Source organism: Osmerus eperlanus, chromosome 5 (genome assembly GCF_963692335.1).
Source record: "Osmerus eperlanus chromosome 5, fOsmEpe2.1, whole genome shotgun sequence".
Taxonomy (NCBI): Eukaryota; Metazoa; Chordata; class Actinopteri; order Osmeriformes; family Osmeridae; genus Osmerus; species Osmerus eperlanus.
In genome coordinates, this window is record NC_085022.1 from 18120789 (window position 1) to 18144996 (window position 24208).

Consider the following 24208-nt stretch of genomic DNA (forward strand, 5'->3'; position numbering starts at 1 on the left):
AAAAGCACCTTCTTACACACTGTAAACATTGGACATTGCTATATGAAATCCAGTTACAAACCTGGAAGGTTGCCATAATGTTTGATTACAAGTAATTGCTCATCAAAACAAACTTTACACCTGTGTATAAAAATATCTACAACGGCATGTTCAAATCTACAGTATTTTACAGTTGGCGTAAATACAATACATCAGCAGGCTTCTAAAATGAACACAGAAATAGCTATTTTGGTCTTTTTTTGGCATACAGTTTTGTCAAAAAAGGATCGCTCTGGAAACTAAGAGTTTTATCTGCAGAAGAACTTGCTCTGCCTGCCCCTCTTTCCTTTCTGTTGTACCCCAAGTCTCCAGCAGGGCGGTGCTCTAGGCTCAGATGGACTGGCGGTTGTACTACTTGGAGGGATCCATCCCATCATAGTGGAATTGTCTCCACTGCTCAGTACTCTCCCGGGTCCTTTCATCTTGTTCTGATAGGTATATGTTAAGAAGTAACAGTACAGTATGTGTGTAATTATTATTATGATCTACATCAGTAATCTGTAAACAGGTTGGGTACTATACCATCATGCTCTTCCTCAGCATAGCCTTCAAACTCGTTCCTCTGCTCTTCATGATACTCTCTCTTCCTCTCATCTGCTGCAAGCCTCTGCCTCTGTTCGGCTATGAAGAAAGAGAGTGTTAGGGTTAAGACCTTTTATGGAATCTAATAAATATGTCACCACTTCAAACTAAAACACCCTGGATTGCTTTTATTTAGACATTTTCCATAAATACATTTCGGGCTGTCGGCTGGTATTAGTGTGTATTCAAAGTAAATGTTTTCAGCTGCAGCTTTCACATCTGTAGAGTCGTGACCTTTGCCATCCTGTGAGTCTCATGGAACAGGTCTCCGCCTGCACAATGAGCTCACTCTGAAATTCCAAGTGTGTCCATGTCAACCAGTATTACTTTGTGGGTTGATAGTTGTGACCTGTGATACACACTAGAATGTGTAGTCATTATCACAGTCACTAGCAACTATTTCAGAATGGGGATGTTATCACTAGGTCTTTTGTACACAAGTTACTTCTTAACAGTGCTGGGAAAAAGTGTCATAAACAACCCTCAGTCCTTTGTTTGTGTGTGCTTGTTTCTGTTTCCCTAGGACACATATGGTCCACTTAGTCCAGCTGTACCTGCAGTCTCCAACTAGACAAGACGTCTGAATTCCCTCTGAACCCATGAGCCCGTCTGATCTGCTGCTTGTTTGATTGGTAGAGAGGAGCACACTGACGCTGTGCCCTGGTGTTATCCGTTCATCATAGCCTGACATCACATCAAGCAGTAGCCATTATCAGGATAATGACATGAAACACACACAACAGTTCTCATGCTAAGCTTCCAGTTTTCCCTCCAATGGCTCTCACTGCAGTGCAGGGCTGTGGTGCGTATGGGTCAAAATGTGATTTTAGGGGCTCGGAAGAGTAAACATCTCAGTTTCTCTCACTCTCTCCATCTGTCGCTCCAACCCCCACCCACCACTGTGTGTTGACACATTCCACATTCAGCTCCTAACTGCTCTTCTTGGCTCTATCTCACTTGACTGTCTCTTTCTGTTTCTGTTACAGCTAAGTCACTCTTCTTTTGGATTCCTTACTCACATATCTGACTTGACTAGAGTTGAGTTAATCAATTGTTACACAGATATTACAACCTTCAACTCCTTCCAACTCTCTATTCCCACACTTTGCTATTACCTGTAACTAGGATGTTCAAAACAACAGAACGTTCATTCGTAATATCAAATATGTTTCTGATGACATTTTCATCACTTTCCCACACACAGTATGAGGCACAAGAGGTATTTATCACGTAAAGGCAGAAGATGCCTGTCCCTGAATGAAACAGATGAATGATGCATGAGGATGTAGTTGTATGCACCACGCTAACCTGTGGATCCTGCTGCTACTTCCAACAGGCTACCACTGCTCAGCTAAACTCAGGTAGGGTCAGGTCAGGTCTGGTCTAAGGTGGTTTAAGGTTAGTTTACTTGGTACAGCTGAGGTGGCCAGGCTACTGTTAAAAGGTCGTCTCCCATAGTCAAAACTATTTCTGTCTCTATCCAGTCATAACAAGGTTCACTTGTTCGTTCAGACATAACATTGCCCCTTCAGCTGAAATGACTCTGATGCCATCTCAATACACAAATCTTCTGCAGTGCAGACAATATTCGTCTGACTTCAAAGAATGGGGCAAATAATCTACTGCTATAAACTATACCCCACTACTGACCAACACATTGACCACGTCAACCACAACTGCAACCACACAGATACCTCAAAGAGCACAGTTCCTCACCATCGATCTCATCCTGGGACTTTACAGCTCTTCTTCTGCGTCTTCGGAAGAAGTTGGCAGCGTCTTCCTCTGGCATGAAGATCCTCCTCAGTGGACCTGAACAGGAGGAAGTGGACATTGGGAGTTGTTATTAAGGAAGGGAGGCTGGAGGTCTGTAGCAGGTGAAATGGAACATATGATCCGAGGATCTTCTTACCTTGTGGATCCAGTGCTTTGGTGGTGTCCTTGTCATCAGGCACTGCTACACTGTCTGCCTCGTGAGACACTGGACCAGAGGACATTACCAGGTCATAAATCAAGAACCAAACTAGCCATTCCCGTTCAGTATCAGTACCGCAGAAGCTGAGCCCCCACCCTCTAACCCTCTAATCTTTACAGAGAACACAGAAAACATTATTGGTAATGTCGTTCTAAAAGATCTCTCGTACACCCCCCTGAGGCATCATTGTTCCCAAATCCCACAATCCCCTGCCACCAGACTCACAGGACAGTGCCAGCAGCACGGTGAGCAGGAGCACAGCTGTCCAGGACATCTTGAGATCTGTGTCTGAGCTGTTGAGGGATATGAGAGCAGAGAGAAGGAGATGTGAGTGACGCGAAGGTGAGAGAGTGCCCTTGAGGGTGGGGGCTGGGATGGATGATCAGCCGAAATCTCAGATGGCTGGATTGTTAGGGAGAGAGAGACAGCGAGAGAGAGAGAGAGAGAGAGAGAGAGAGAGAGAGAGAGAGAGAGAGAGAGAGAGAGAGAGAGAGAGAGAGAGAGAGAGAGAGAGAGAGAGAGAGAGAGAGAGAGAGAGAGAGAGAGAGGAGGGAGGGAGGGAGGGTGAGAGGGTTCTTATGGGGATTGATGAAGCACAGCCGCAAACGTCAACAAACATCAACAGTCTCCCCCGCACACACAGTCCATTCCATGATGCCACATTAAAACATGATTGGTGGATAATTTCAGATGCTTACTAACCCTCCACTGCCACATCTTTAAAAGTAGATAGAGGTGTGAAATGTGGACCTCCCTTATGGTCACACAGCACAGATGCGCCCACTGATCCTTAAGTTGAAGCAGGATACCAAAAATGACAACATATAGATACTTACTGCTTCTACGGTAGCAGAGGCATGTGAGAATATATCTGTTTTGAAAGGGTAGAGTAGCTTTTTCAAGGAAAGTGAGACGACATTAAGGTTTTTCCGCAATGGAGAATTCAAATGATCAGTCATAACTCACTTTGTTTCACGGAGCAAGTCAAGTACTCATTAAAGTAAATCTTTGGTTCGTGTTTTGGCAAACTAAGTCTTATTGTTATACTTTTCTTGAAATGTCACAAATGGGGGGGGGGGGGGGGGGATCTTGTGTTGTGTTCCTCAGCAGATTCATATTTATTTGGGTTACACCTATCAGAATAATATGTGCACACAGTGCAAACTCAGGGAGGCAGTGACAGATTTTCTACAAAGTTGTCTGTGTTACTTGTCAAATATATTACAGCAGATGGAAGTGAAATGGGCCTCTTCAACAAGGTTACTCTCTCTGCTCTGCAGAAATTCTTTCAGGAAAATATGCAGGTCACTGTTTGCTTGAGTTTTTTCCCACCTGAATTCTGGCTGTCGCCCAGATTGGAGTGAATGTGTAAATTGTTCAGATAGAAATCCAGAGCGTATTGGATTGTCGCTCAGGGAACCAAAGAAAGTCGGAGGAATAGTGAAATGAGTGTTGTGTTGTATTTCCAAATAAATATGGGAAATACTTGTCTCTTGTTTCCAATAAATACACAGCTGGCTATCCCATTTTGTAAGCCTGCAAAAATTTACATAGTTCAATAGCACTCGTGATTTATATGTATTGGCAACATGTAGAGAGTTTATATAGTTATACAATTGTTAAGAAATACTGGAATGAACATAAGACTTCCAAACAGCCTTCACACTCTTAAAGTACCACTTCATGAAATTGATATTCCTAACAGTATTTAATTACGAGAAGACAATAATAAAGTAGCCTACTCATTAGAGAATTCGGATCATATTGGTGGAAGTTTCCCAAGAATAATCGCAGTATAATAAGGCTGTAGGCGACGTTAGACTACAGTTTACAGCAGAGGCCGCTGTAGGGTGACAATGGGTGTCTTGTGTTCATGGTAGCTGAGGAGGGTGGCGCTATTTCCCAGTTGACATACGTCGAAGCACTTCGAAGCATTATTTCGATAACACAGCCGTGGTGGCAGCGTCAGCAAGCTGTAGTCACTAGCTACACACACACACAGCTCGCACCCCTCACGAGCGATCTATCGTCATCACAATTTCTCACGCTGGTATGTTTTCCAATCGAGAAGCGAAAGCTGCTTCTACTTTATTTTCACCAGGACGCTAACTTTACACGTCTTTTAGAATGACCGCAGCGTTATCCCCAAGGATTTAGACGCGACAGTCGCCAAAAGAAAGTACTACACCGACACAACAAAGCATTCCTGTTTTACGGTGGGTGGAAAGACGGCATCCGGCCTCCAAAGAAGCTCTGAGGTCAGGGACTCTGGTCGAAACAACATTCATCGTTTCTGGTGAGGGCCATATACTTTTATTTGTAAATTGTAGCAATGAAGCAATTGGCTTGATGCAGGCTACGTTGATAAACGAAACAGTCTGTTATCCCGCATTGTCACAAAATGGGGTAACAATGTAGCAATGTTTACTTCATAGCGCTTGCTTGTGTGTTTGTTTGTTTGAATGCAGGTATTTTGTTGAGAAGGGAGACGGTTTTAATTTGGCCCCGTCCTGTCAGGGAAAACACTTAAGTATTATGTTTATAGCCAATGCCATTTGTCTTTACCGTGTAAAGTTGCCAAAATAAGACAACTTAGCGTCGCACACGATTCATACCATTCACATTGTCCAAATTGTTTTGTGAACCTACAGGCTGTGCCATCTTTTTAAAATGTTGGATGTGAAACCCAAAATCCATTGACCCACATTTTAGTCTTCGCTCCAGTCATTTGTTATATTTTACATAAACTAGGCGATGCTGCTCTAAAACAGCCTTGTTGTGCGTCTTAGAATGTTTTTCAAATGTCAGCTTTGGTTATCTGCAGTAGCGTCATACCAAAATCGAAATTCAATGCTATGAAGGGTTTGTTGTGGTCACATTGTGTGGAGCAATTTCTTTGCAGCATATACACTAGTGAGACAGACCCTGTGGATTAAGACTAGAGGAGCATGTCTGTGGTTTCAACGATCACGGTCGTTCTCTTGGCATTCTTTTCGTCCTGCTAGTTGCTGTTAGACGGCAGTTAACTTGTTAAAACAATCTTTGTGTGTTTGTGTCCATGTGAATGAGTCAGTGAAGGGTACTTGGCAGGATGTTCTGCAGGAAGGCATCATTGTTCTTAGGGGGAGTTTGAATAACACTGACGTGTGTGTGTGTGTGTTTGGGATGTTTCTTAACACAGAGACTTCATTCATCAAAAGCGCATCTAGCCTGGAGCTTATGGTCACATTGATATTATTAACGATTGTTTTACTTCTGTTATAAACTCGTTTCCAGACTGTTGCTGCTGGGTTCTAATGATGCCAGTGAGTGAGTTGTAGTAATCAATAATACACCATGGTAGCCACTGGGAATAGATCCTCTCATTTCCTGCATGGCTGTAAGCAGTATGTTGATGAGCTGTGTCTTGAATGCTTATGAGCTGACCTGCCTGTTTTTCTTTTGCTTTGTCCCATTGGACAGGAAATGAAGGAGGGGGGTGTTGGGTGCTTATGGACCCTGGTGGTATCTGGCTTGGGGTGAAAGGATTGTTGGGTGGCTCGTGGGGCCTGAAACTGAGCCACGTGTGTCCCTTGTGGGTCGGTTTCACACAGGAGCATCTCCTTGGTGAGGACCGTGGGGATAATGGTGTCAGAGTAACCTGATCCAGCGAGAAACAGCTGTAGCCACGCGGCTTGGATCCCATGAGGGCCAGTGTATAAGATAGGGGTGTGTATTTAGTGGTTTGCGCTTTCATCATTCTGGTATCAGGTCATCTGGACATATCTATTCTAGTGGAGGGTATAGCTCTAGTTGTTCGAGCACTTGACTGCAGATCAAGAAGTTGCAGGTTCAACTCCACCCCCTGGGTTATATGTTGCTTTGGAACAAAGGTTCTGCTCATTTAAAGCATTATTATTCTTTATTTTATTTGTCCTGCATATGCAAGCCAGTAATTTATCTTGCGCGTGTGTATGTGTGTGTGGGGGGGGGGGCAGTGTGTGTGTGTGTGTGTGTGTGTGTGTGGGGGGGGGGCAGGGCAGGGTCTCATGTTTAACCGGCAGTCCAAGGGCAACTGGCTTGAAGGGTAATGTGTCACCTTTCCCTGGGGAAGCAGCTGCTGCCACAGCCACCACTCCCGTCTATACATAGCCACGAATACAAACTCTTCCTCCTTCTGTACTTGATTAGCATAAGCATTCTGGCACCAGGCACCCAAAAGCAGATCCCTGCAGCCTCACACAACAAATGTTAGCTGCCTCCAGTCTAACTTGGGCTTCCAGTCAGTATGAATCTGGAAGTCCCTGCGTACAGTAGCCACACCGGGGTCACAGGGTCAGCTGGTGGAGAAGAGGTTTCATAACCCTAATGTGGAAAAATTTACATTCTAGACTACACAGTCATGAGTCAGCTTTGCCAGTTGAAGAAAAGTTGCCAAAATATAATCTAGAACATGTAGCGTACTGTTCATTAACACTATACATAGCTTCTATTGTGTTTCGCAATATTATATAAAAAACAAAAAACAATTTTGGCTTTTGTGGTCATTGTTGTAATTAAATACTTAGCAAGCTGTTGCATAAATACCACAACTCAAAGTCCAAGTGTGGTTTAGTTCATTAGTAGAAGCCTCTTCTGCGTGACTCAACAGGTTTTCTGTTCAATTATTCCAAGTGTTAAGGGTACAGCCCTCACAGAAATACTGATGAATGTGTTCTGAGTCAGTTCCAGTCTTGGCATCCTCTCACTGGTATTATTCACCCCATCAACAATCTCATTTAATTTCTAACCCTCTAGTCTCTCACAAAAATATAACACTCTCCTTCTTAAATTCCTAAAGCTTCCTTTGGGAAATCAGGGAATAGCATTGAATCAAAGAAATTCTTGTTTGAGGACTCACTGCTTCACTGCGTAATGATACACCCCTGCTTGCAGAATAATATTTGTGTTCGGTGGTCAGATTATCTAGCTGTTTTCCTTCTGATCTTCCTGATAACCTGCCTGTATCTTACCTAGCCCTCAGACAAGGAAAGCTGATCTGCTCTTGTGGTTGACAGATATGAAAGGCTGCGAGGTGTGTGTGTGTGTTTGTGTGTAGGAGAGGCTAATCGGGGCTCTCTTCGATGCTAATTTGTCATGTGTGCAGTGTGTGTAGCACCCTGTAGTGTGCAGTGTGTGTAGGGTTGAGTGACTGTAGCCAGGGTCAGCAGTGATGAGCCCGCTCCTGGCTCATTATCCCCCATTGTGAGCCGAACAACAGCATCGCCTCCATCGACAGGGAACACAATCACACAGCTGATTCACAGATCACATCGGAAAACCTGGATCTGCTGACATCCTGCCAATCTAACATTATTTGCTGCAAGAGACCGCCACCAAACACCACAGCCTATAGGGCACCAATCGAACAAATCCTATGTAGTCCCATTGATCCAAAAGTAGCATGGTATCCCCCCGTGAACTAGATACTGGGAGCTAATGTCTTATCATAAAGTGGAAGTAAAGAAAGCTATTGATTCTTCAAGGCATACCATATAGATGGTCCCCTGCAGTATTGAACCAAGTTCCTCCGGCTGGTTAGAGATGGGCTGACCACCCAACCTGGCCTGGGTACCTGGTCATAATGAGGGGCTGGGAGGGAGAGAGACACCCGCCTCCTCCTGTCACTCAGACAGCCCCGTTACCATGGCGTCCTTCAGTGTCCGGCATCGTTGGCGTTTCTGTCAACGTCTTAGGCTCCAGGCACCTGTCATCACCCTCAGCTCGCCTGTCAGCACAGCGCTGCCGGCGCCGGCCGAGGCCGCCTGATGAGTAAGGACGGCTGGCAAGTGGAGGATGGAGGAGAGGGAGATAAAAGGGCGAGCGCAAAGTGAGGGAGGGGAAAAAGTAGCAGCGATGGCTTTTGTGCCTCTTGTCTTGCAGAAGCTTGTGTTTTGACAGTTAGAGTTCTCTCTATCTCTATCTATATATCTATATCTATATCTATCTATCTATCTATATGCACCTATGTTCCTATGTCTTGACAGAAAGCCTTCTTTTCCCTACTCACAGTGCTAGCCTTATGTAACGTCCTCATAATGGAGCAGCCAGCTTCTTCCCTCATGTCCTCATTGTCTTGGCCAGGGTGAGAGCAGGCTGCTCTTTAGAAAACCCAAGGCTGAGCTCACTCGTGAATCATGCCAACCGACGCACTTGTTCTCTCTCTCTCTGTCCCCAGCGCCAGCTCCCATTGGCCGCTTGTTGAAGAAGAGGGGGGGGTGGGGGGTGGGGAAGGTTTTGGGTAGGAAGGTAGAGATGGGACAGAGGTGATGTGGGGGGTTGTTTGGCATTAACGAAAGCTCCCGACCCACACATTGTGTTTTCCGCCAAGCCATGGCGTACGGGGGTCGAACCCCCCTGACGCTGTGTGGAGTCACAGCGTCAGGGGGGTTCTTCCTGTTGTCCATGGGGGGGGGGCCTCTCCCGGCCCCATGGCGGTGACAGCGGTGGTCACGTGACTTAACCCGCCGAAGCAGAAATGGGACAAGCCTCGAGGCCCATGGTGAAGGGTAGGCTATATACACTACTGTCCTGGGTCCCTGGCACTGGGGGGGGGGGGGGGGGGGGGGGTCATCCTCTAGCCGCTCCCACCCCTTAATTAGCACAGTTTCTATGCACTAGGGGCTATGGTGGGGAAAAGACAGTGACTGCGTGTGCGACGCGCATGCATGCCTCATGGCATCAACGCCCCAGCGTAGAATCTCCATCTCCAGCGCCCTCGTTGTCTTGTTTTGGGATATTCCATCTCCCTAAGGCTCGCTCGCCCTATACTTTTATCCTCACCCTGTTCTTCCCTTCACCGTCCTCGCCAGGCACGCTGATGTGGAAAACGCAATTGAACATACAGCTGGAGTGGTCATAGCTTGTCCATGAGGGTAAGGCATGGAGAGTAGAGATGTGTAAGGATGGCTGGCTGCCTGTGTGTGTGTGTATCTTGATAAGGGGAGACGGAGAGGATATTCTCAGTCTCCATACTGCGATTTGCATTTTGCTATGGAAAAAGCAGCTGGGGTTGCCCCGCAACAGATCATATAAGCGTCCCCCCCCAGTAGGTGTATAGCTCAGCACAGAGCGGCCTACTTACAGGGAGGGGGGGGGGGGGGGTTTGTGTGTCGTGTGTCTCACAAAACACTGTGAGACACACACACCCTCTCCCATAGCAATTTCTCCCTTGTGGAATCTTGTGACAGAAATTCTCCTCTGCGTTCCTGGCTTGCTCCTGTGAACATGGTTAAAGAGTCATAGTATCCACGGAAACACCGCGTCAGTGTTGTAACCGGCCTGACGCATTCTGTAATGTATTTGTAGACCGCAAAGTAGAGAAGACATGACTACACTGGATCTGGAATGAAAGAGATCCAATGTGAAGAGTGAATGGTTTTTATGAATGGCTTGCAAGCTTACCTCCTAAACCTTTTGTTCACCGCAGCACCGTATACGTGACGTTTGACATGTGGATTTTTCTGTTTTAGTTTCGTAAGGTTTAAAAGATGCCTGACAGACAAAGATTGGAGTTTTGACAGCAGGCCCTCAGGGCCTAGACATGTGTGTTCATGTCTACTGTTAGTCACCAGCAAAACACACACACACACACACACTGCATGCTGGGATCTGTGATATTGCAGTGGTAGTGATCGTGTCAGTGAGGGCAGAGTCTCTTCCTGATAACCACATCAGTCACTTCCTTCCGCTCTGCCTCTTTGTCCCGTTTGCTCGCCACCTCGACTCTCTCGCCCACTCTCGTTCTGTCTGTTCCTCTCCTTCTTTCTCTCACATGCGCAAACATGCACACAGAAAGAACTCTCTCACACCCACACACATGCTAAACAGGTCTTTCTCACACGTCTACTCATATTCACATTCTCACACACACACACACACACACACACACTGAATGCAGTTGGAATGCGACGTGAACCGGGTGCTGCCACGTTAGTCCTCCTCCATTCAACCATAAATCCCCCTCTGGTTTACTGTCCATGTTCCCATTTCATGTACCAGTGGCTCTGGCTGCCTCTCTCCTCCATACATACAACCAGTCTCTCTCTCTCTCCTCCATACATACAACCAGTCTCTCTCTCTTCTCCTCCATACATACAACCAGTCTCTCTCTCTCTCTCTCTCTCTCTCCCCATACATACAACCAGTCTCTCTCTCTCTCTCTCTCTCCTCCATACATACAACAGTCTCTCTCTCTCTCCTCCATACATACAACCAGTCTCTCTCTCTCTCTCTCTCTCTCTCTCTCTCTCTCTCTCTCCTCTCTCTCTCTCTCTCTCTCTCCTCTCTCTCTCTCTCTCTCTCTCCTTCTCTCTCTCTCTCTCTCTCTCTCTCTCCTCTCTCCTCTCACTCTCTCTCTCTCTCTCTCTCTCTCTCTCCTCTCTCTCTCTCTCTCTCTCTCTCTCTCTCTCTCTCTCTCTCTCTCTCTCTCTCTCTCTCTCTCTCTCTCTCTCTCTCTCTCTCTCCTCTCTCTCTCTCTCTCTCTCCATACATACAACCAGTCTCTCTCTCTCTCTCTCTCTCTCTCTCCTCCATACATACAACCAGTCTCTCTCTCTCTCTCTCTCTCTCTCTCTCTCTCTCTCTCTCTCCTCCATACATACAACCAGTCTCTCTCTCTCTCTCTCCTCCATACATCAACCAGTCTCTCTCTCTCTCTCTCTCTCTCTCCTCTCTCCTCCATACATACAACCAGTCTCTCTCTCCCTCCATACATGCAACAGTCTCTCTCTCCCTCCATACATACAACCAGTCTCTCTCTCCTCCGTACACCACAACACACCTCACCAACACATCAGCTTCTCAGACAGGGGAAAGTACAGTATCTAATGACCATGTATGCTTTTTTATAGAAAGAGAGAGACTCAGTGGCTCAGGTCAGCCATTTTGTAATGAGGTCATGTCTTTGTTCCTGTTTGTACTCTACATGTGGGATTAGGATTAGGTGTGCTCGGCGGTTAAACTCTTTATTGTTGCTTGAGTGTTCATTAGAGGACGCACCCAATAATATGTTGGGACCTGTTCTGTGCTCAGACCTCCCTACGTGACAAATATAATGTCGAGAGCTTCCCAGACCAAATTCATCTTCCTTCACATGCTTTGACAGGCCACGGGGCATTGACACCTAAGATACAAAAAAGGTTGCTAGCGTCCACCAGAAAAGAGAGAGGATTTTTCCTTGTTTGTGTTGTGTGCTAAATTCAAGTTTGATATTCAAAGTTATTTGGTCGATAGTTTTGTCAATATGTTTGTGTGTGTTCTGTCTACCGGCTTTACATGTGTGTGTGTGTGTGTGTGTGTGTGTGTGTTCCTCTCCAGGCCTCCCCTGCCTGAGAGCTCCATGGAGAAGATGAAGAGGTTCAAGCGGCGCCTCTCCCAGACCCTGAGGGGAAGCCAGACCATCGACGAGTCTCTGTCTGAGCTAGCCGAGCAGATGACCATTGAGGAGAACGGCTTGAAGGACAGCGGTGAGGGTGTGTTTGTGTGGATGTGCGGGCCTGGGTTTGACTGAGTTTTGCGTGTGTTTATTCTAATCAATTCAAACTTCTATTTGTATAACCTTTTCTTTTTTTTTTTTACAACTAATGTCACAAAGGGCTTCACACTTGACCATAGATCAGAAACGATATCAGATGCACACACGCACGCTCGGATAGCTTACATGTTTTGCATACTCAAATGTTGTGGTTATGACATCATTTAGCACTGAGTGCATCCAAGGTTTTTTCTGCGAGGTATCTAAACATTAACATTATAACCGGGGTAGTTACAGTTAGGTCCATAAATATTTGGACATTGACACAATTTTCATCATTTTGGCTCTGTATACCACCACAATGGATTTGAAATGAAACAATCAAGATGTGCTTTAAGTGCAGACTTTCAGCTTTAATTTCAGGGTATTTACATCCAAATCAGGTGAACGGTGTAGGAATTACAATAAATTTTATATGTGGCCCCCCCCTTTTTTAGGGACCAAAAGTAATTGGACAATTGGCTGCTCAGCTGTTCCATGGCCAGGTGTATGTTATTCCCTCATGGGAGTTCGTTATTTCATTGACAAGGAGCAGATAAAAGGTCTAGAGTTCATTTCAAGTATGATATTTGTGTTTGGAATCTGTTGCTGTCAACTCTCAATATGAAGTCCAAAGAGCTGTCACCATCAGTGAAGCAAGCCATCGTTAGGCTGAAAAATCTAAACAAACCTATCAGAGAGATAGCAAAAACATTAGGTGTGGCTCAATCAACTGTTTGGTACATTCTTAAAAAGAAAGAACGCACTGGTGAGCTCAGCAACACCAAAAGACCCGGAAGACCACGGAAAACAACTGTGGTGGATGACAGAAGAATTCTTTCCCTGGTGAAGAAAAACCCCTTCACAACAGTTGGCCAGATCAAGAACACTCTCCAGGAGGTAGGCGTATCTGTGTCAAAGTCAAAAATTAAGAGAAGATTTCACCAGAGTAAATACAGAGGGTTCACCACAAGATGTAAACCATTGGTGAGTCTCAAAAACAGGAAGACCAGATTAGAGTTTGCCAAAAAACATCTAAAAGAGCCTGTACAGTTCTGGAACAACATCCTATGGACAGATGAGACCAAGATCAACTTGTACCAGAATGATGGGAAGAGAAGAGTATGGAGAAGGGAAGGAACTGCTCATGATCCAAAGCATACCACCTCATCAGTGAAGCATGGTGGAGGTAGTGTTATGGCGTGGGCATGTATGGCTGCCAATGGAACTGGTTCCCTTGTATTTATCGATGATGTGACTGCTGACAAAAGCAGTAGGATGAATTCTGAAGTGTTTCTGGCAATATTATCTGCTCAGATTCAGCCAAATGCTTCAGAACTCATAGGACGGAGCTTCACAGTGCAGATGGACAATGACCCGAAGCATACTGACATATAGACAATTAGATTTATGATTATGTTAGTTTGTCCAATTATTTTTGGTCCCTTAAAAAGGGGGGGGGGGCACATATAAAATGTGTTGTAATTCCTACACCATTCACCTGATTTGGATGTAAATACCCTGAAATTAAAGCTGAAAGTCTGCACTTAAAGCACATCTTGATTGTTTCATTTCAAATCCATTGTGGTGGTATACAGAGCCAAAATGATGAAAATTGTGTCAATGTCCAAATATTTATGGACCTAACTGTATCTCTAAGCTGATATTCCTAGGAGGCTGCAGTAAGTGTTTCGCTGGCTGCTGTGGCGTTGCTATGGTGCTCAGGGTCTACAACATTCCAGAGTTTCCACGACATGGTGCCACGGTGACTTGGATCGATGACTCCAGAAACCAAATTTCTCTCCTCCTCCTATCCTCTCTCAGTTCCAGCCACAGTCTTTAGCAAGGCTCTCCCCAGCTTTCTCTTCTTTACAACTGTTTCCTTTGAACCAGCTCATCCCAGTTACTTTTTTGTTATTCGTGCTCTGTGAGATGAGGACCGCTAAAGAGGATATTTATGTGTGTGATGCAATGAGAGAATTGCAGTAGCCTGTGGAACAGAGGGAGAGAGGGTGTGAGGGAGGAAGAGGGGGGGGGGGGGGGGAGAGACAGAGAAAGTAAGGGAGAGCGAGCGAGACAGAAGTGAGTGGCCACATGAGATCTCAACTCCGTGATTGGGATGAATTCTGGTCCTGATCGGATTATGCAACTCATCCCCAGTCCAGCTGCAGCCTCCTCCACAGGACAGAGATAAGAGACGGCGGCATCAGGCGCTAACTATACCCCTGGATGGAGGAGAAAGAGATTTGGACCTATTACCATAGATCATTTGAGAATGTGAGAATTTGAGTGTTGTGACTCTCTCCCCCTCTCAGAGCCCATCGTGAGGAACGGCCGCCCCCCGACCGCCCACAGCGTCCACTCCTTCCTGCACCAGTACACGGGGTCCTTTAAGAAGCCCCCCCTCCGCAGGCCTCAGAGCGCCATCGGGGGAGGCCTAGGCTCCCTGATGGCCATGCCACGCAACGGCAGTCGCCTCGGTGAGACACATACACGCACGTACGCCCTCCCCACACCCAGTCATGCTCACCCCCTCTCTGAACACGTACGACATGTAAAGATGCACCCGCGCACATGCAGCGCATTCACACACACGCACACATGTTTAAATACGCAAGCCCCTTTACACAGACGCGCGCGTGGATCGATGTGTTTTGCATGTAAATACATATTCACTATTTTGGCAAATGCACTTTGTACGTCTGTGTCTTTCTGCATGCACTCCCATGCACTGGATATGTCCCGTTTTCCCTTCCAGTTTGTCAGTGTTGTCAGGGATTATACCAGTACTAATGACAGACATCTGATGATATGACCAGCTGCGTAGAGGCAAAGCATGATAATATCGGAGGGGCCCGTAAAACAGTGACGGAATGTTGTTCTTTCCATCGTTCCAAAATGGCTGTTGTCAAGGGTGCTGAGAAAGCAGCCACTCCCTGATGTTTCCAGTGTCCTCCCCTCTCTGGGTCTTCCCTTTCTCTCCCTGCCTGCCTGTCTGTCTGTCTGCCTCTCTGCCTGCCAGCCTGTCTGTCTGTCTGCCTGTGTCCTCTTGTCTTTCTCTCTGTCTGTCCATCTCCCTCGTCCTCTTTCTCTCTTCTGCCATTCTTACCATCTCCTTATGTCTCTTCTCTTTAACTCTCTTATTAACTCTTTCCATCCCTGTTTCTCCTCACATCTGTCTCTCCCTCTCTCTCTTTCCTCCTCCCTTTTCATGCTCTTTGAACTCTCTCCTCCCCCCCCCTCCTCACTCCTTGCTCCCCCCTCTCTCTGTGCCTCTTCTCATCAGACATTGTCCACGAAAACCTAAAAATGGGTTCTGACGGCGAGAGTGACCAGGCCTCTGGGACATCCTCGGATGAGGTCCAGTCTCCGACTGGCGTCTGTCTCCGGAACCGGGGCAACAGACGGATCTCCATGGAGGTGAGACCCCCCCCCCCCCCAAACACCACCATCCATCCCTCCCTACTTTATTCCTCCACACCGGTTTGATGGGACAAATGGCTCCGTTCATCTGTGTACCCGATGCTCTCATTGCACATCCACTGTGTTATAGAGTCATGCTTCCTGGTTAAGTGAGGAACCTGTAGCATCAGAGGGAAATAGGCAGTGTCGGGCAGGGCTATGTGACTTCCCCAGACGGAACTTCCAGAGTAGATTTCATCCTTAGCCTCCCACGTAATCTCCACGTGTTCCAGCACATCATGTTATGTCCTCATCTGCCTCGTTAAACTATCTCTGTGTGTGTGTGTGTTTGTGTGCTTCGCCTAAGCCGTTCACCAAAGACTGTTTGGTGTTGAATAGCGTTTGTGTTGTAGAACATGATTGAGGCACAAATGCAGAGGAAAGGAAACTTGGCACACCAGCCATGCACAGCACCAACACAATCACAGAAGAGTGAAAATCAAACACTGCTTCTTGACAATTCACTCCAACTGACCTCCTGGTATTAAATTAGGTTAACAAATGTAGTTAGGGGTATCAGTGTATAGACAGTGGATCATATAATGAAGTGTAAATTGTGTTTCTGATTGGGTGCTGGTGTATTAGCTGGTGCGGCGCTGGTTAAATGCCCCTGCATGTACTCTGCTACCTGCTGTGAAATCACCAGAGACAAGGTCTTGTGATTGGATAACTAGGCCCCTTCCCAATCCCTGCCCCCCAACTGGGTTTATTGGTTGTTTTGGTCATAGGTCCCTGGGGACTTGCCTGCAGTCCCAGTGGCAACAATCAAAAGACCAAGTGTTCATCAGATATATAAAAATAGAACAAAACGGTTTATCTTATTCAGTGGGGGTTACACACTCATGATACGTTTCCCCAGGCAGTATCCCCCCTCCCTTGCTCTTTTTGCTCCCTCCACTCTTTCTCACTCTTTCTCGTGGTCTCTATAGCTGTTATTCAGAGCACTTACCCTATGTTTCCTGTGGCTGTTTTATAATACACTAACCAGACGCTGCCTGTCTGCACACACACACACACAAATTGTGTTTGTACACACATAAATTGTGTTTGTACAAACATAAACTGTGTTTGTCGTGTGTGATAAGAACACAGATGCCACACCACAGGGGGGTTTTCAACACGTGATCTGCAGTCAAATGCTCTAACCACTGAGCCATACCCTCACACCTGTGTAAAGGTTGCATGTGTGCAACCAAAAAAGATGTTTGTATGTGTGCACGCTTCTATGAGCAGTGTGATTGGCTACCGGCAGCATTGTAGCATCAGTGGGGGGTTTTCTCTCTTATTCTGTGCTAAAGACAATGTTTGTAGACAATGTGATGTGGCCAGAGAGGTGTGTGTATCAGGAATTCCCTTGACAGAGCTGTTTTCTCTTTGTGGTCAGGTATTGCCCCATCCGGTGAATAAAGGACCCAGGGTTATTTGGGGGTTATATCACAGGGATTAACTGTAATACGTTCCAGATGGGCCTGTTGTACCAGATTAAGAGAGACTGATTGGACAACTGGATACGATTGGGCGGGGTAGGGGGTGTCATGGGTCAGCTGACCGGTGGCACCCCACCATATCCAATCCTGGCACAGCACATGGTCTCCCTGTTAAAAGCTGTGATAGGATGTGACAGCAGCCAGGAAGTAGCCTGATCACAAAGCTAGCTAGCTAGCTACTCCACGAACATGGTGCACCATCTGAACTAATAATCCTTCTGGCTTAGATTGGACCTCTGCAGAACCAGGAGGTCATAGCCACAGACGGACAAAAACAAATTTAGGGTTCAGACTGAGGTTGCGCAAATCAATGATGCTCGGTCACAAATCGCCATTAGACCCCAAGAGTGACAGGAAGTGGAAAGTCCAGTCTTGCACAAACAGTCTTGTTTCCAGTGTTACTCCACCAGTACCTCAGAAGGGATTTAAAGCAGCCTGAGTGGGAAGGATTAACGGTAATCTGACAAATAGACGAAATGCATGATGGGAAGAATCCAGGCTGTGTGTGTTTGTGATTTTATGTAACATCTCAGGCTTATGGTGTTGGACTTCTCTGGGAAAGACTTATCCCCACTTTGTTAAAGAACCCCATGGTCACCCTTCATTATGTATATAAACACACACTTTACTCTGGCTTACACTGCTGGCTAATGGAGTCTAAATCAGACTTTGTAAAGGGGGGCAATGATCAACATGGGTGTGTTTATCCAAGGTGTCCACCATTTTGTTGAGGGTCTTTCACTATTTCTTTTGAGCTTACTCTGGTTACTAGTGGTTTAAATTGTTAGTCCATGGTTTACAGTTAGTCCAAGGTTTACAGTATGTTGTGTGTGTGTGTGTGTGTGTGTGTGTGTGTGTGTGTGTGTGTGTGTGTGTGTGTGTGTGTAGGACCTGAATAAGCGTCTGTCCCTACCAGCTGACATCAGGATACCTGATGGCTACCTGGAGAAGCTGCAGCTCACCAGCCCGTCCTTCGACCAGCCGCTCAGTCGGCGCTCCCGCAGAGCCTCCCTGGTGAGACACAGGCACACTTACTCAAACACACACACGTGGGCACACACAGGCAAACACACTCATAGATACACCCACTCACAAACATTCATATTTAAAATACAAAAAAAGGAGATGACATGAAGGAAACAGGAACCAGAGAGACTTGAGAAAGGCCAGGAGTATGTAGAAAATGACAGATCTTGTATACATTTACATTTAGTCATTTAGCAGACGCTCTTATCCAGAACGACTTACAGTAAGAACAGGGACATCCCCCCCCAAGGCAAGTAGGATGAAGTGCCTTGCCCAAGGACACAACGTCTTTTTTGACACAGCCGGGAATCGAACCAGCGACCTTGTGATTACTAGCCTCTAACCACTCAGCCACCTGACTCCCATACATAAAGGGGGAAGAACGTACAGGGTTTCGTTCCAAGGACAGTGGAGGAGAGGCAGAGAGAAGTCCCATGCTTCTCCCCTGGACAGTCTCTGTCTCTCAGCCTCTGTCTACGCTGGGCCCCAGGACAGCCCGTGTCAGCAGACTGGAGGATGGTGCAACGTGGTGGGGGTGTTTATGAGTCTGTGAGGAACAGTGGCGAGCACTGTTAGGTCAAATCACATGCATCCCCCATCACACACTCACACCACTTATTTGGTTGCACACATGCCGACAATACGGACGACAAAACACACCACAAAAGCCCAATGGTTCAGTCGGAGGAAGCTAGCCCTGGCTTGTGCCCGTCACACAGGAAGTGTGTGGGAGCGGGGGGTCGAGGGGGGTGTATGCATGTCGTCCACATCTGTGGCTGTCAGAAGGATTGGGAGAATTGTGTGTTAGTGCTAATGACGACAAGAATCTCATTAAGGCTGTTTGCTCTTCTCTTTCAGTCGGAAATTGGATTTGGGAAGCTAGAGACCTACATCAAACTGGACAAGCTCGGGGAGGTGCGTCTGTTTGTTCTGTTTCTCCCATATCTCTCCAGGTCTTCCTCTCCCAGTATCTCAAGGACTACAGCTGCTGATGGTCTCATGGCCATTGATTAGACAAGCTATTAGAACACACACACACCACAAACATTCCCCTTCACTTGGTCACCAAGTTCAGGTACACCTTGACCCCATGACCCCATGGCCTCAGCTTTCTGAACACATGTACGGCAGTGTAGACCATCCCCTCTCATTCCTCTCTTGTAGTATCTGTCAGCTTTCAAATCACATCAGTTTATATTCAAATTAAAGTGTGCCAATTGCATTCCATTTTTATTGACGTTAAAATTCCTTTTTTATTCCTGATTGATTTTAATTACGTGAAACAATCAATTAAATTGCACTTGTTTGTGTCTTAAGGGAACACTTGTTTGAATTAAATGTAAAGCACTATAATTGGTTTTCTCTTTGTGTGGCGTAAATAGTTTTTTCTTGTTATGATTCCTCCTCCCCAGGGGACGTACGCCACGGTCTTCAAGGGCAGGAGTAAACTAACGGACAACCTGGTGGCCCTGAAGGAGATCCGCCTGGAGCATGAGGAAGGAGCGCCCTGCACCGCCATACGAGAGGGTGAGCGCCCCGAGGCCGACCCAGGAAACACACCATCCTCACACATAAACACATCCTTTTCTTTCCCCATTACCGCAGCTTACTCACCACTTATGCTGCTTTCGCACGGGGGGGGAGGAGGGGGGGGGGCTTTACAGCGCAATCCTAATGTACAAGTCTGTATTGTTTACTTTGTAGCTCGGATGGTAGAGTGAGCTTTCTAGTCCATTTGTTGTCCGTAGACCATCTGTTACCCAATTAGGGCATTGTAAAATGATAGGCTATAAAACATTGACTATCAGCATACTCTTCAGTTGGTACCTCTACCACATGCACCTGATCTGTTGAATACACATGAAAAATATATTGTTATATATTTTTTTTACATGCACCGAGTCAGATGGTGTAGTCGCATGCTGATGGATAGTTTATCTAACCTGTTTCTCCATCTTACCGCACAGTGTCTCTACTGAAGGACCTGAAGCACGCCAACATAGTGACACTGCATGACATCATCCACACGGACAAATCCCTGACACTGGTCTTTGAGTACCTGGTAAGAGAAGACCAACTGCCACTTTTCTCAGGAGGGTCTTTATCAGTTAAGCCATGATTACTTCATATTCATACCGCCTCCTCCCCTTCCGTAGGACAAGGACCTGAAGCAGTACATGGACGACTGCGGGAACATCCTGAGCATGCAGAACGTTAAGGTGAGCCTGTTACCTCCCTCAGCCTCCTTCCCCTAAAGCTGCCCTCTGCTGGCCAAGTACGGTACATCATCTCACAGAACCATGGAATGAATCCCGCCTCACTTTCCGAAACATTTACCTGTTTCTTTGACATTTTCAGATTAATGAACCCAGAGGAACATTAGTAAATGAACAATGTTTGTTTCTTTGCAGATTTTTCTGTTCCAAATCCTGAGAGGCCTGGCGTACTGCCATAAACGGAAAGTTCTCCACAGAGACTTGAAGCCTCAGAACCTTCTCATCAATGACAGAGGGGAACTCAAACTGGCTGACTTTGGTAGGAGAAAGATTCAAACCATTTGTAGGCGTTTTACCCTTCATAAACACTTAGTCTGAAAAGCAGATGGCTATTGTGGAGAAAGTTCACCATGAGGGCCTATGGTGAGTGTGGGTATATATGACCTTTGACCTTTGTTCATGCGTGTTATCCCAGGTCTGGCTCGGGCCAAATCTGTCCCCACTAAGACCTACTCCAACGAGGTGGTGACGCTGTGGTACCGACCGCCAGACGTCCTCCTGGGTTCCTCCGAGTACTCCACACAGATAGACCTGTGGTGAGTGGGCCTGTGGAACCTAGAACTCTGCTTCATGTTTAGGCCTGCAAGATTTATGCGAAAAGCAAGTCGCTTCGTGTTGAGATGAAAATGTATTCATGCATTTTAGGGTCCATTTTGGTTTTAAGTTACTAGTCCATAGCTCTTCATTTGCCTTGCTGTCGTGGGCAGTGGGCACACGAGTAGGGTAATTATGCAGAGTGGCTATTGTCCATTGAATTAGCATATTAAGTGACTTCAGCCTGTGTGACCGGTCCTCCTCTGCTCTGCTCTGCTCCGCTCTCTAGGGGGGTGGGCTGTATATTCTATGAGATGGCTGCCGGCAGGCCCCTGTTCCCTGGCTCCACAGTGGAGGATGAGCTTCACCTCATTTTCCGGCTGCTGGGTGAGTGTTGCCCCCTGGTGGCAAGCAAACACGGCCTTTCGATTACTTTGCATTGATTTTATGAACCAGTAACAGCTGTGATGGAACCCGTTTGCTTAGGGTGATATGAATATTTTTCCTGCAGGTACTCCCATGGAGGAAACCTGGCCAGGAATCTCCTCTATAGAAGAGTTCAAGTCCTACAAGTTCCCCAAGTACAAACCCCAGCCCGTCATCAACCATGCACCCAGGTAGGAAGTGATTTCCAGCAACAGCTATTGTCATGCAATTCGAAGCGAACTTTGTCCAATTCCACACTGTTTAATTTCACCCTGTGTATAAACACAGGTAGACCAAAGTAGACCAGTAAAAATATGGTAAAAAGGTATGTACTAAAAGAAGACTGAGCCAAACTCTAATAATAATTCAATGTTCCTGACTTTCCTTCCACTCAACAAATTTTTGTCAGCTATCTTGTGAAAGACAATTGGCAGAATCAGGTCTTTTGTCTAAGACCCAGGTACAAGAAACTTCTAAGAGTCCTTAATGTAGTTGTTTTAAACAGTACCCTAGTAAGTCAAATAGGAGTAGGTGTGTCTGTGTTAGTGACTTTTTAAATCACTTCTCACCCTTTTCTGCACGTTTGAAAGTGTTAGTGACTTTAGTCACTCGCTGTGCGTGTGCGCTTGTGGGTCTCTGTGTCACTTCCTTTAAGGAAATCCTGTGGAACAGTTGACCGTTTCCTTCCTAGAGTTGGCTACCACACACCAGTCCCTCCCACTGTTCTGATCGCCCTCTGCTCTCTGACTGTGTCTCTGTCTCTCCCTCTCCTTCTTTCTGCTCAGGTTGGACACAGACGGCATTGAATTGTTGATGTCCTTCCTCAGAGTGAGCTCCACTACACCTCACAGTCATTACCATGGGGTTCAAATCAGACAGTATGATGCACACATTTGCTAAACAAAAGGCTGTTTTGTTCACCCAAATATAAGGAAGCGTTATAGAGCTCTCACTGGACATGTGGCATCACCTCCTTAAACACTCATAAGGAACTGTTCCCTGGCCTGGGATACAATAGAAAAGCACACACAAACATTCATATTCTTCGTTTGACGCGGCTCCAAGAAGGAAGGCATCGCCTCATAGTGTGTTTGTCTTCTCTCCCAGTACGAGTCCAAGAAGAGGATTTCTGCAGATGAGGCAATGAGGCAGCCCTACTTCAGGAACCTTGGGCCTCGCGTGCATACACTGCCAGAGAGTGAGTGATGACATGGCTACAGCACTGTACTCACTTGGCAAACTGTAGTTACTGTTCGGCAAATACACACACACACACACACACTCAAGTTTGGTGTGTTTTAGCTGTGTTTTGGTGTTCCATCTCCTGCTTAACTTGGTGTGTGTGTGTGTGGGTGCATGTCTGCGTCCTTGTGTGCGTCCTTATGGCAGGCATATCCATATTTACACTGAAGGAGGTCCAACTGCAGAAAGATCCTGGATACAGGAATTCCTCCTACCCTGAATCAGGTAAGCTCCTCCAGGGTCCAGCATTGGCACCACCGTTTTCCACACACCCACAAAATGAATTGTAATTTTTCTTTTGTTGTTGTTTTGTGTCTTGTCCCTGCAGGCAACGGCAAGAACAGAAGGCAAAGCATGCTCTTTTAGGTCTGGGCTAACCCTTGTGTGGAGCAGAGCTGTTGAGACTTACCCAGACGGCTCCCTAAAGGTGGATGTCGGGGCGGGCTGGGCACAACTCACATACCCTGACCCCCCCACACCCCAGACCCCCTCCACACCCGGGCCTCTGGGACTGTCAGCGCAAAGAAAATGGCCCGAAATGAGACATTTATACTCCAGTACATTTTATATTTATTGGGAGGTGAATTTGCTGCTAAAAAAGAACAACTACTGTCTAGATTCTAACTGGCTTAGTCACTTTAAAGAAAACATGCAATGTGTATAGATTTAAAAACAAATTGAAGTGTTTATTTTGGTGATTTTATTTTGTCATCGGTTCCATGACTTTCCACCTCCTAGTTTCCTGTGCGTGTGTGTAAGACAGGGGCGGGCGTCAGTAACAGCTCTGAAAGTTTGGGTATTGGTGCCATGACACTGATGTGCTCCTCCTAAGATGCATTTCTGGACTATTTATTTAACATGGAGAACCCAGTTGACACTAAATCTGGGCCCTTACGTCAGCATCACACCCTTTATATATACCTCCAGTCTGACAGGCGCTCATAGGGAGCAGTGTTTAGAAAGTTCCCATTCTTGTGTGTGGGAGGCTGTTTGAAAATGGCATGGCATTCCAATATTTGTTTCAAAAACCGTGAAAAAAATCCAGGAAGTATAAGATTGTTTTAATGATGTGGGCATTAAGGGAAGCTGTCGGACTCCCTACTTTTCCGTGACAGCTTGACATCTAACCAACCACAGCCAACTTCCTCTCCTCTAACGCATCCAGCATCCTCGGCCATGACCAGGGCTGTGCTGCAAGGTGGAGTTCCCTGCGTTTGTCAGACGGGCTTGTGTGCATTACAGTTCAGTTCTTTGTTTTGTTTTTTGCCCTTTCCATCCTCCATTACGAACTGTAAAATGTTTCCTTGTTTTGGATTTCTTCTCATCTGTGTGTTGCATGCCGGCCCTGTGTGTGTGTGTGTGGCGGGGGGGAGGGGGGGGGAAGCAGTCACTGAACTCCCAGTTAGGGTGCTCAGCTCCTTGTCATAAGACAGTACTGAGTCACAGTGTCTATTTAACAGTGTTACCAGATGTTTTGTATGATATTCCTTAACTTTATTTGTGGATAATTGTTCTTGGTGTGGCATCTCGTTGGGAATGCCCTCTGTATGAGCTTGGTTTTTTTCAGAGAAAAGAAAATTAAACTGAAGTTGAAAAACTAAAACATGGATATGGTGTAATGTCCTGG

General features: G+C 46.3%; 2 protein-coding genes across 3 annotated transcripts; one reads left to right on the plus strand and one right to left on the minus strand.

The window, feature by feature from the left end:
• Positions 1 to 47: 47 nt before the first annotated feature.
• ucmab (upper zone of growth plate and cartilage matrix associated b) lies at positions 48 to 2885 on the minus strand. The gene is made up of 5 exons (XM_062462209.1): positions 2822 to 2885; positions 2534 to 2602; positions 2338 to 2433; positions 562 to 660; positions 48 to 467 (listed from the first exon to the last, which is right to left on the minus strand). The coding sequence occupies exons 1-5, from the start codon at positions 2868 to 2870 to the stop codon at positions 391 to 393; spliced, it is 390 nt and encodes a 129-aa protein (XP_062318193.1). The 5' UTR covers positions 2871 to 2885; the 3' UTR covers positions 48 to 390.
• A 1641-nt stretch (positions 2886 to 4526) lies between these two features.
• Positions 4527 to 24184, plus strand: cdk17 (cyclin dependent kinase 17). Of its 2 annotated transcripts, none has more exons than XM_062462211.1 (17): positions 4527 to 4892; positions 11933 to 12087; positions 14444 to 14608; positions 15415 to 15548; positions 17966 to 18091; positions 18962 to 19018; positions 19516 to 19630; positions 20071 to 20165; positions 20260 to 20322; positions 20515 to 20638; positions 20795 to 20915; positions 21203 to 21300; positions 21425 to 21530; positions 22125 to 22167; positions 22447 to 22537; positions 22729 to 22806; positions 22910 to 24184. In XM_062462211.1, the coding sequence occupies exons 2-17, from the start codon at positions 11955 to 11957 to the stop codon at positions 22945 to 22947; spliced, it is 1587 nt and encodes a 528-aa protein (XP_062318195.1). In that variant the 5' UTR covers positions 4527 to 4892; positions 11933 to 11954; the 3' UTR covers positions 22948 to 24184. The 2 variants fall into 2 exon arrangements, with proteins under 2 accessions (XP_062318195.1, XP_062318196.1); XM_062462212.1 differs by having other exon boundaries at positions 4528 to 4892; positions 11933 to 12081.
• Positions 24185 to 24208: the final 24 nt, after the last annotated feature.